This window comes from Pelodiscus sinensis, chromosome 1 (assembly GCF_052426305.1).
Source record: "Pelodiscus sinensis isolate ZL-2025 chromosome 1, ASM5242630v1, whole genome shotgun sequence".
Lineage (NCBI taxonomy): Eukaryota > Metazoa > Chordata > Testudines > Trionychidae > Pelodiscus > Pelodiscus sinensis.
In genome coordinates, this window is record NC_143052.1 from 288685381 (window position 1) to 288697546 (window position 12166).

At 45.2% G+C, this 12166-nt stretch overlaps 1 protein-coding gene and 1 long non-coding RNA gene across 2 annotated transcripts in view; both read right to left on the bottom strand.

Annotated features, from left to right (window-relative positions):
* Positions 1 to 12166, bottom strand: part of SUGT1 (SGT1 assembly cochaperone of MIS12 kinetochore complex) — a 51449-nt gene that overhangs the window by 22728 nt on the left and 16555 nt on the right. Inside the window, exons 8-10 of the mRNA XM_025185289.3 lie at positions 10271 to 10305; positions 7709 to 7805; positions 6603 to 6710 (exon numbers count right to left, since the gene is read on the bottom strand). Coding sequence (XP_025041074.3) covers positions 6603 to 6710; positions 7709 to 7805; positions 10271 to 10305 — 240 coding nt within the window. The remainder of the gene's footprint in view (positions 1 to 6602; positions 6711 to 7708; positions 7806 to 10270; positions 10306 to 12166) is intronic.
* On the bottom strand, positions 1905 to 6405 carry LOC149525749 (uncharacterized). The gene is made up of 2 exons (XR_016348450.1): positions 3159 to 6405; positions 1905 to 2886 (listed from the first exon to the last, which is right to left on the bottom strand). It is a non-coding gene; the product is annotated as an uncharacterized LOC149525749 (long non-coding RNA).

Sequence of the window (12166 nt, forward strand, 5' to 3'; positions counted from 1 at the left end):
GTTGAGTGGAAGAATGACTGTCTCTTGCTCATAACACTCTTCTTAGTGCATACCAGAATCATGTTTGCTTTTTTTGTGTCACACTGACTCATGTTAACTTGTCATCCACTATGACCCCAACTCCTTTTCAGCAGTACTCCTTATTAGACAATCACTTCCCATTCTGTATGTGTGAAACAGATTGTTCCTTTCTAAGTGAAGTACTTTGCATTTTTCTTTATTAAACATCATACTATTTACCTCACACCATTTCTCCTTTTTGTCCAGATTTTGACCCTATCCTCCCAGCTTGGTATCATCTGCAAACTTAGTAATTGTACTCTCTATGCCATCATCTAAATAACTGACAAAGATATTTAACAGAACCAGTCCAAAACAGACCCCTGTGGAACTCCACCGGTTATGCCCTGCCAGAATGATTGTGAACCGTTAATTCTGAACTTTGAAGAGTAAGTAGTAGGTAACGGTTTAAGTTCTAGGAGGTGGATGCCACAAGAAGAGATGAATAGCAAACACTTAAGCACAAGAGTTAGATAACCTGAAAGCTACTTATCTGGATATCGTTACTCTATTTTTCAAAAGGTGAGCTCCAAAGGATGTAAAATGGTCAAAAAATTAATTAGTAAGTGACTGGATGATGAGTTTTTTCCTCCATAGATGGGGAAAGGACAAGAGGCCAGCACTGCTACCTTCAGGAAAACCTATAGCTCACTAATAAGGAAGCAGTACTGGCAATGATTTGAAGCTATTAATGGTGGTAGGCTCGGGGCTAGAGACGCCTGTCGTCGCACGCCTGGGGGCCCCAGATGAGGAGGAAAAGACAGCCAGCACTGTCACCCTCAGCCTGGAGCCAATACACCGGGGCCTAAATGTCTCCCAAGCACCCTCCGAGGCCAGGGAGGGATCAAGTGACTGCTCAGTTTTTCCACACACACAGGGCAGTGAAGGTGGGCACTGAGGGGCTGGGGTGCGATCGTCGCTTGGTCTGGCCCTCGCGCTGCAGTCCATGCATGTGGAAGCACATGTAGCGCCAGTCTGTGCCTCACAGCCCTATGGGGCAGACCCATAGCTCCTGCTCACAGGCTCTGGGAAGGCCACACAAACATCTTACCCCCAGGGGGGAGGGATGCCCTCCTATCACAAGCCACCACTGAAAGTAGGCTGGGGACAAGGGCACGTGCCCACCCACAGACTGAGGAGTGCCGCACACAGCACACGGGCATGCCTGCACACTCGAGGCACCATCCTCTCCTGGGGACAGCACTACCAGGCACAGGTGTGCATGTGGCCCCAATGGAAGCCCAGGCTGCTCCAAGCCTCTTTCCTGCCCATGAGATCCCACTGTGGCTAGACACTTCCCTTGCCTGCTTGTCATGGGCTGGAAGGGGGAAGGGATAGGTAGCATGGTCCTCTGGGCACCTCAGGGCCCCTGTGAGGCAGTGCCCACTATGCAGGCCACACATGACCTTGATCCTAGGACATCACCATCCTGTGGCCCAAGGACCTCAGGGACAGTGTCTGCATGGATGACTGACCACCTCTCTTTCTTTATTCTCCAGAGCCAGAGCAGCCCTGACTGAGGGGCAATCACCAGAAAGCGAGCCAGCCACCCGACCCCAGGGGAGTCTCAGACACCAGAGGGACCAGGAGGACCTTATGAGGGAGCCTATGGGCATCCTCTGGGACACGCAGCACACACTGGCCCAGAAGGTCCAGGATGAAGCCCAATGGCCAACCCCAATGCGGACTGAGCTAGTGCAGCAGGGCCACAAAATGTGTGCCACTATCCAGGAGATGATGGCATATCCGGCTCCTATATCTGCTCCCATTCCCCCTGCCGTGCCTGACCCCAGCTCCAGCCCCCACCTATACCGCTGCTGTTGCTGCTGTCCCCCCACCGCCAAGGTGGAACTTCCAGTTGCACCACATGCCACTCTCAACCCCAGCTCTGAGTCCCTTTCCTCTATCCAGGTTCTCAGCCCCCCCTCCTCTCCAGTTACTTTTATTACAACAAAAATACAAAGTTTTCCGAACACAGAAACTGTAGTTTTTAATTGAGTTTACGGGGGGGAGGGGGGTTGTTCTAGGACAGGCAGAGAGGGGCAAAGCACAGCCCCCTAGTAAGGAGGCCCTGGAGACAGTTAATGGGGTTCTTCAGAGAAACTCTCTTGCAGGACCTCCTGGATGTGCACCCCCACCTAATGGGCCTGGTGTGTGCAGCTGCTCAAAGGCCCTTCCCTCCTGGGGTGGATGGCAGAGGCCGGCCAGAAGGCAGCCTTCCCCTTGCTTTCCACGATGCTGTGGAGAACACAACAGCCCAAGACCATATGGGAGATATTGTGCTCCCCCACATCGAGACGGGTCAGAAAGCATCTGAACCTCGCCTTCAAGCATCCATAGGTGCATTCCGCCTGGATGCGGGGCCTGCCCAGGCAGGCATTGAAATATCATCTCCTCGGGTCCCGGTGGCCGGTGTTCAGCTTCAACAGCCATAGCATGAGGAGGTAGGGAGCATCCCCCCCCACAATGCACAGTGGCATCTAAACATCCCCGACTCTGAAATCATGCTGGAGGAAGAATGTGCCAGCCTCCAGCTTCTGGTAGAGGCTGGAGTTTCTGAAAATTTGGTCATTGTGCAACCTCCCCAGCCACCCCACAAAAATGTCAATGGTGGTTGACCAGGGCCTGCAGGACCATCAAGAAGTATCCCTTCTCATTAATGTACTGAGCAGCTCGAAGTTCTGGGGCCTGGATGGGCATGTAGATTCCATCTATGGCTTTCCTGCAGTTGGGGAAGCCCAGGGTGGCAAATCCAGCCACAATGGGGTCCAGGTCTCGCAGGCGGATGACCCTGTGCAGCAGGACGGAGTTGATAGCCCTCACCACCTGCAGAAGGAGACAAACACAAAACGGATAATCAGAGGGGGTGCCTGAGCCCCTGGGAGGTTCCTGCTCCCCACCTCCACAAACACCCCAGGAGCCAGCCCCTATGAGTGCGGCCCCCCCCGAGCTGTGAGAGGATGGGACTGCAGAACCTCCCTGGAGACAGAGCTCAGCTGCCCCCCCGCAACTCATGCCCAACCTCCCCTATCTCTAGGGTGTCCCTTTCCAGTACCCATCCCCCATCCTGCAGGGACTGTTACCCAAGAGTGGCTTACCTCCATGAGGAGAGTCCTGACAGTGGTTGCCCTGTGCCAAACTGGTTGCTCACAGACTGTGTGGGGTGGCGAACTTCCAGACGGCAATGGCGACCCGCTTCTCCAAGGTTATGGTGGGTCACATCTGGGTGTCCATTGACAGAGGCAGGGGCAAGCCAGGCACACAGATCCATGAAAGTTGCCTTCCGCATTCTGAAGTTTTGGAGCCACTGCTGGTTGTTCCACTGTTCCATGACCAGTCTGTCCCACCAGTCAGAACTGGTGTCCAGCCTCAAGAACCTTCTGTCCACTGTGGGGTGCGCTTGCAAGAGCCTTGCTCCCACACACATGCAGACGGTCTTGATGATGAGCTAGTGTCGAGATCGTGCAGGACCATGAAGGCAGCCTGCACAAAGTGCTGCAAAAACTGCAGCATGGGAGTGTGGAGCCATCGCCTTCCCGGAGGCAGCTCCAGCTCCATGGCAAGGAGTGTGTTGTGTTCAAAAGCAGAGCTACCAGAAGATGCACTGCAAATGCTTTGTTGTCCCCTCAGAGGTAGGCAAGCAAGCAGAACAAGCTGAGAAACGGCACGTCTCAGATAGCTTTAGGCAGCAGCTCCCAGAAGCAACAACTGCTGACTGCTACCTGAACTGGTTCTGGGTGGCCTTAAGTGCGAGATAGCATTCAATCAGTGTCAGTGTGGATGCTATCTTTTGAAACAGCACATCGCTATTTTGTTGTGCTTTGTGTGTGTGTAGACGTGCTATTACGAAAGAAGCTTGCAGTCTTGACATAGCCTTTGATGTCTGCAGGGCAACCTGTGTTAATAGCACAGGGTGAAGATGGATCTCTGGACTCCTCTCTAATCAGGAAAATGGATGCATTCAGTCCAGAATAAGTAGATTGGGCTACTCATCCCATAGTGGAGGAGGTTGTGATCTCCAGACTTCATGAGATGGGTAAGATGCAAGATGTTGTAGACTAGTCTGCAGCAGGTATGAACACTTAAGTTGAAATGGTGGGTGACTTGTTAAGTCAGCATATAAATTAACAAATGAGAGCAGCAGTCTGTCTTAAGTAGTGATGAAACTGAGATGTCAGTTTCAAGTGTATCAACAAAAACACATTCCTCTCCATAAAAGCATCAAATATTTTACAAAACAAAACATACAGCCTTAGCTTTTGAAAAATGTTGTAATAATAGTTTTTTTTTAATTTTTTTTTTTTTAAAGCAACTACATTTGAGACAACTTCAAAGAATGGTCCTGCAGCACCTCAGAGTAACAAAACATGTAGAGTGTATCATGAGCTTTCATGGGCACAACCCACTTCTTCAGATGAATGGAGCAAGGAGTCCAGAGGTACAAGTAAATGGCAGGTACTGCAGGACCATTTGTTGTTTAATTTTTTTCAGTTACAGATTAACACAGCTACCCCTCTGATACATTTGAGACTGTTACCCTACTGTGTTTGACACTACTCATAAGTTCATTCTAGTTAAATTCATCACTTGGTCAAAACTGAAATAATTCCGTAAGTTATCACAAAATCCAAATTAACTTAGCATTTCTTCACAATTCAAGAGAGCAAACTTGAACTATTACAGGTTGGACCTCCCTGGTCTGGCACCCTGGGACCTGAGCTCCCCGCCCTGCTGCCGGCGAGGGTTGGCTGAAAACAATTTTCAAAAGTGAGTACTGAGTTTTATCAATATAAATCCGTTTCCTGAAACTCCCCAGGCTTGGGCTCCCCACTCAGAATCCCTGCTCGATGGCTCAGAACACGTTTATCGAGAGGGAACGAAGAGTATAACTGTTGGTTGGTAGCCGTTGCTGCTGCCCAGTGGGTGTGATGGGTTGGGAGCCTGGTCCTGACAGCAACAGGACTGCAGGGCACAGAGGCTGTACCCAGCGAGTGAGTATTTGCCGCACAACTGTTTCCCCTGCCTTCAGCATGGCCCCATCGCACTGAGCTGTTTGCTTTTCCCTGACAACCACAAGTATCAGACCCTTTCCTTCTCCCACAGTGCTAGGCAGCTCATCTCTTCTTCCCAATGAGAATATTAGGCCTCTCTTCCTCCCCCCTCCTTCACCAACAGTACCTCGCTTTTCCCCTCCACCCTCTTCCTATCCCACCAACAGTGTTTGAGTCAGGAGGGGATACCATATACTTCCATTGCCCAACAGCCTCTCCGGCTCACTTCAACTCCAGCTTGTCTATGGAACTAAGATGGTTACATCCTGGGGAGGGTGGCAGTGGCCCTCCTAGTGCTGGCAAATCTGTGACAGTTTTGTGGGAGTGGTGCCAGTATACTCTTTTTAAACAGAAAAAATAAACTGCAGCACTAAACTTTATTACTTTCAATACTTCTCATTTGTTGTTTTTTTCCTGTCTTCCCATGCACCTTCATTAATGCCAATACCCAGAAAAATGGGAAAATTTTTCTACGGTTCTTCGTTCATTTTCAATGTTTTTAACAAACATTGATAACCTCTGAGGAAATGAAGGAAGGACCTTAGTTATACAAGAGACCCTCATGATTTGTGGAATCACCATTTGCAATATCACATTTGCAGGCCTCTCCCATCTCTCCATTGCACCCCAACCCCTGCTCAGGAATGAGGACACAGCTTCAGGGGGGGAGGGAATGATGGGGGGGCCTGTTGTCAGGAACCAGCAGTGGTTGGGAGCCTCGCCCTTGAGGCTCTCAGCCCCCGGGGTGAGTTCAGAAGCTGTGGCGGCCAGGAGCAGCCGCCCCTAATATTCGCAGATTTCACCATTTGCAGTGGTGCCAGGAACACATCCACTGTGCATAGCAAGGGTTTACTGAATCCAAACTACATTATTGCACAGACTACCTTGTCTCTCATATTGAAATGTATCAACGATGCTGAAAAATCATGCTACCTTCAAGTGCTTAAAAATGTTTCAAATATATCATGAATTCGTAAAACGTATCCAACAATTAACTGTGCTGCAGTGTTTTTTTTCAAAGCAGTCATCTGAAGAACAGCTATATTAAGAATGCCTAAAATACAGCAACATTTAAGTCTAAAGTCAAGTCTGGCAACTTGTTTGTTATATTTACATACAACTTCCCTTGAATGACAAGCAACCTTTAACTCCTATAAGTTTAGGAAAGGTTTTATAAGTTTATACACTCAATCTCCACATCATAAAGAGATGAACACCACCGAGTCTTTTTTTTTTTAGTGTCAGGTAAAAACATCATGCTTTATAAATGAAATCATTTGCACTTCAGTAAAAGCTCTCCGATTCTGCTAGCTTCTGATATTTACATGTCTTGTTTAGAAAGTCTCTGTTGGCTGAAGGGCACCTTGAAAAAACAATTCTGTATGAAAAAAGCTCATCATTATGACTGTCATAGGAAAACAAGTCAAAAGAGCAGAAATGTCTTCAACACTAAAAATATTCAAAGAAATAATTTACACTTTAAAAGCTTACCTTTGTTGAAAGCACTTTAAATGTACTTTGCTCTGGTACAATGGAATGCAGAAGAACAAGCTTTAAGTTGCAGTCTTCTCCGGATGGAAGTCTCACCAATGCATTCAGCTGTTAACAGATAAACACATTTCTGTGGTGACCAGGTACACTAGCTGCAATTTTCCATCCTAGAATTATTTTTAATTCTCCACTGACAACTTTAAGTGATTAAATGAATGTCCCTTCACTTTGAATGTTCTAATGAAACATCAAGCACAAGACAGGAATTTCAAACTGCACTACTTTTTACTACATAATTCAACAGTGATTTCAAAGAAAATAAATGAGAGGTTATTGTTCCTAGCCACCAGCTAACTATTCAAAAAGCCTGTTCTCATCAGCTTGATCCACGTATTTTAGCAAAGTATTGCAATGACAATAAGATATCAAAACATTAAAAACAGAACATGGAAAGATTATGCAGCTTTCTTCTTCCAACCTACTTCAAACATTTACTTATGAAGCAAGATATGTGCATGTAATCCTGACTATTTAAAGTAGATGCTAACTGAACATGCATGGTTTTATTTACTAAGAATTAACATTTCAGCAACATAAACCCATGTCTGCTGTCAGAATCAGAGAAACCAATATGGTGCTAGTTATACACTAAGCAAAAACACAATGATGCTAGACTGCAATGTTTCGTGATATTAGGTGACCAGTTTAAATCGTAAGAATAGATATAAGCAATACTCGACAAACCGCTGAATCTACTCGCCTGTGGCGAGTAGATTTCAGCCGGTCGTGCTGCGAGCCCCATTCACTGGCGCTTCGCGCATGTGCAGTGCCAGTTTTGCGCATGCGCAGTGCAGGGCTGGCGAGTGGCTCTCACTGGGGTTGGTCTAGCCCTGGATACAAGGATACCAAAAGCCTTAGAAGTAGAACACCAATACACACTTTACACCATGTTCTCCTTTAAGTTTCTTACAGAAAATTGTACTTTATTCTGCTTTTTTCATGGCAATTGAATGGACTGAACATCTGTCTCAGCATATAAATGTCCCAACAATAGAGATGTAGATCAACTAAGAAGTTATTTTTCAATGAACTAATAATGTAATCACCTCTTTCTCTGAAAATTGTACATGGACGCAATCCTTCTGTGCATTCTTGATCATGAGAGTCACGATTACTTGAGATTCTGTTTGGTACCAGTCATACCTTTAAAAAAATATATATATATATATAAAAACCTTCAAGTTTTCCTACACATGATTCAAAAATATGTGAACCATAGTACAAGAAAACTCAAGTACTGTAAAGCACAGTAAGATCACAGGGTTTTGTGTTAATTGTTTTGAGCTGTGTAAATTCCAACAGCTGAGTTTAAGCAAGCAAAGTTATGAGTTGATTTCCCCTTCTTCCCCAATGGTTAGTTCAAGGCACTTAAGAAAACAAGAATTGCTAGTGGAACAGAAAAAAAATTACAACTGCTCTACCAAGAAGCAAAAATCTACAACTAATTTACATAATTAAATCTTCACAAATTTTTCACTTCTATTATATTTTTCATTCAAGCACCTAAAAGCACTTTATGAAGATGATATACTAATGCACATATGGGCAAATCTTTAGATACTAACCTTGATCCAGAATTACTAACAGAACGAGAAGATCCAGAGTACATTCCCTGCTCTAGATGCTAGATCAGAATGGGCAATAATTTTTGCTAGGGGAGCCACTCCAAGAATTTGGGAAGCGGTTAAGGACCCTGCATGATATTAATGGAAGAAGTGCAGGGTAGGGACAGAGGATGGGTGCAGAAGAGATCTTTGGGTAAGGGATCCAAGCAGGAGCAAGTGCAGCGTCTGGGAGGTAGTTTGGGTGAAAGAGGTGGTTGTGACCTGGGGCACTGGATGGGGCTTTGGGCTGTGACCTAGGACAGGAAGGGGTGCAGGGTTTGGAATGTGACCTAGGGCAAGAGGAGATTGGGGAACAGGAAGGAGTGCAGGAGTTTGGGTTGTGATCTAAGGCAGAAGGAGATTGTGATCTGGGGCAAGAGATCAGGGTGCTGGATCTGGGAGGGGATATGGGTGCAGGAGGGGGGTAAGGGTTTGAGTATGTGGAGTAGGGGGCCAGGAGTGGAGGGCAGAGGGTTGAGGAAGGGAGGGGCTGGAGTACCAGAGGCAGGCTCTAGCCAGGAGACTTACCTGGGCAACTCCCAGCCAGCAGCCCAACATCTTTCTCAGACAGCCTACATGCTTGCCCCACCTCTGCACATGCTGCAGGGCCATTTGCAGCTTCATTGATACCTATTATTCAAACAGGCAGCTCCCAATGAAACAGGACAATGGGATTGTGCTGGGAGTGGGTGCCGTGCCTGAATCCTCCCCCTCACTCAGTTTTGAAAGAGAAACAGCCCAGCAGCCGCTTTTCTGAGAGGTGTGTGGGAGGAGCGAGGCAAGCAAGGAGACTGCCTGTGGCTCTCTGCTGCATCACGCCCGCGGGCCGTATTTTGCCCAGGCCTGTGCTAGCTAACAATTCTTCCCTTGAAGGGTTATTGAGGCTGATTTTTCAAGCAGATTAAGAAGCACTTAGCTTCCAACAAAAGACGTGATGCCATCTTCTGCATCCACTGAAGTATTTAGAGGAACAGCAGTCTTAAGAGCATAGTAGGTACAGCTTGAGTAGTGGAAAGTAAAAAAAAGGGATAGAGGACTGGGGAATAGAGATAGGGGCTGCACAACACTAACTCCAGAGGAATACAAATTATGGCAAAATTTGGGGCTTAGACAAAAACTGCTTCCCTTGAAGACTATAGTTTTTTAGACTTCTAGTACTCAAGTGTTGCCCCCCTCTCGCCCCGCCCCTATTACACTTCAATATTAAGACTCTTCAGAATGGAGGCCATTTTTGAGACAGTAAACCAGAGATCTGGCTTAAACTTTAAATTGCAAAGACAATGACCCAAGACCAATTTTATTTCAAGCAACATATAGCAGTCAATTACCACAGTGGTAGCTAAGCTTACTAGTTTCCTCTGTATACTTAACATTGGGAACTAGTATCTGTCAGATCACTTTCCCCATCAACGTATACTGTATGAAGCAAGTATAGGAATCTCTCTGTTCTGATGTCTAATCTATACTTAGGAAGATACAACTGATTGGAAGCATGTTTTGCTAAACATTATTTGGAATACCTAATTCCAAGTCCCTAAATATGTTGTCAACTGAGCATCTTCAGAGGAGAGTTCTTGGCCCAACAAGAGCCTAAGTACTGAAAGGATGGACTGGGCGTTTCAAGTGGACATGCTAACTAAAATAATTTCATCTAGGCTACTGAAAATTGAAATGTTCATGCGCTTAGACTGCAAGGACAGATAAATAAATCATATCTAAATAAAATTAGTAAGACATCTTTTATACCATCAGGTTAAACAGTTTGAAGTTTGATACATTAGGCCTACTTACCCCCCGCCCTTCAGAGAATGTGTTATTTACATAAATCCAACCAATTAATACAATCAACAAACATCTCTGATTCACTGTACAGAATTTAGTTTTAACTTGTTCATTATAGAACAGATGAAGATTACAATCTGGAATAACTGCTTGCTACAAATACATATGCGATATAAAATGATTATTAAACTATGTAAACTGTAATAAAGCTAAAAGACTTACTTGATTTTTGATGGCTCAGTTGTCTGTTGTGTAGTCTGTTCGTGGCAGATTACATTTGAAAGATATTAAAAAGTTAAATTGGTATAGTTCACTATCATGCTGTACTTCTCAAACAAACATTCACAATGTAATACATAAAAACTATACATTTTACCCCTGGGGGGAATTCTGCACAAACATTTGAAAGCTCAGCACACAATATTTTAAATTCTGCAAATTTAAACACACCAGTTTCAATTAGTTTGGTAATTGATTTCAAAATACCTCATCAACTACATCTGTAACAATACAGACAACAAAAAAGATTCTGACAAATTGATTCCTTGCTTCTTATACTCACACAGAATGCTGAGTAATAATTCATTTAAACTACAGTACAGAACCATATTTCCCAAACCCCTCAGAAGCAATGCAAAGGTTTGAGAGAGTCCAAGGTAACGGAAGAGAGGGAAGTAATTACAGAGTATGAACTTAAAGGGGTTGGGTATGGGTGAGAAAAGGATGCAAAAGATCTGTGGGTTTTTTTGGTTTGTGGTTTTTTTTGGGGGGGGGGGGGGGGGGGGAAGAAATATAGAAATGTTTAGAGAGCATCCCCAGGCAGACCTTGACTGCTCCCTAGCCTCTCTCAGTCATGCACATCTGCCATTTCACCCTGACACCCACTCCTTCCATCCCCATGTGGTCCTGTACCTTCCACACCCTTATCTCCATGTGTCTGTGCCTGAGTTGGGGGCAAATCTCCTTCACCCCTTTGCCTGTATGATCCTAAATCTCTTCTTCCATTCAGTCCCTGATCTAGTCTCTTCTCCTCTCCCACAGCTCCAATCTCTCTGTCCCCCCTGATTTGGCTCAACAGGTGCCATGAAGAAGGCACACTTTCTCTTTCCTAGCCTACTATTTTGTTCTAGGACCACAGCTCCCTCTGGTGGGAAAAAGGCAGATCTGAAGCAACTTTTCAGCAGAAGCTATTTTCTGGGGAAAAAAAAAAAAACAAGCACGATATAGGACATATGCACATGCACAGTTGTGCAGATTTCCCCCAGAAATAATTACTAAGTAAGTCTCTCTTGATGCAATGTATTAAGTTAAATATTCTGAAAACAACTCCCCTGATTAGTCCCATAACTTTATGTAGGACCAGCACAAAAGAGCTCAAAAGTCTTTGGATTAGAGAAGAACAAACAAGTGGACTATTCTGAAGTCAAAGCGCTTTATAAACAGTAATTCTGAATTCAGTCACCTCCTCAGTCAGGAAATTACACCCATTTTGCAGCTATCAAGAGATTATGTTTAAATGGCTTCACTAAAAATCAAAGGATATCTACAGTAGATTTGGGACTGTAATGCAGAGTTCTTGACTTACAAGGACAATGAATTTGTGAGCAGAAGCTTGGGTGTTACACACTATTCTTGTCAGATTTTGCAAATAGTATCTAGTTTCAAAATGCATACATTGAGAATAGTTTGAGAGCAACCGTCTCAAAGATCAACATAAATTTCCAATGCCATCTCAACTTTTGCATTATTTCTAGACACAAGTTCAAGGCTGTGTGTACACTGGCGTGATCTTGCGCCAAAGCGGCCGCTCTTGCGCAAAAACTTGCTGCCTGTCTACACTGGCTGCATGTTCTTATGCAAGTAAACTGACGTTCTAACGTATGAAATCAGGGCTTCTTGCACCAGAACTCTGACGCTCCCGCTCAGGAATAAGCCCTTTTGCGCAACTGTTCTTGCGCAAGAGGCCAGTGTAGACAGGCAACATGAATTTCTTGTGCAAGAAAGCCCTATGGTTAAAATGGCCATCAGAGATTCCTTGCGCAAGAGTGCGCCTACACTGGCATAGATGCTCTTGAGCAGAAGCACATGCCAGTGTAGACGCTCTCTTCTGGAAGAGTT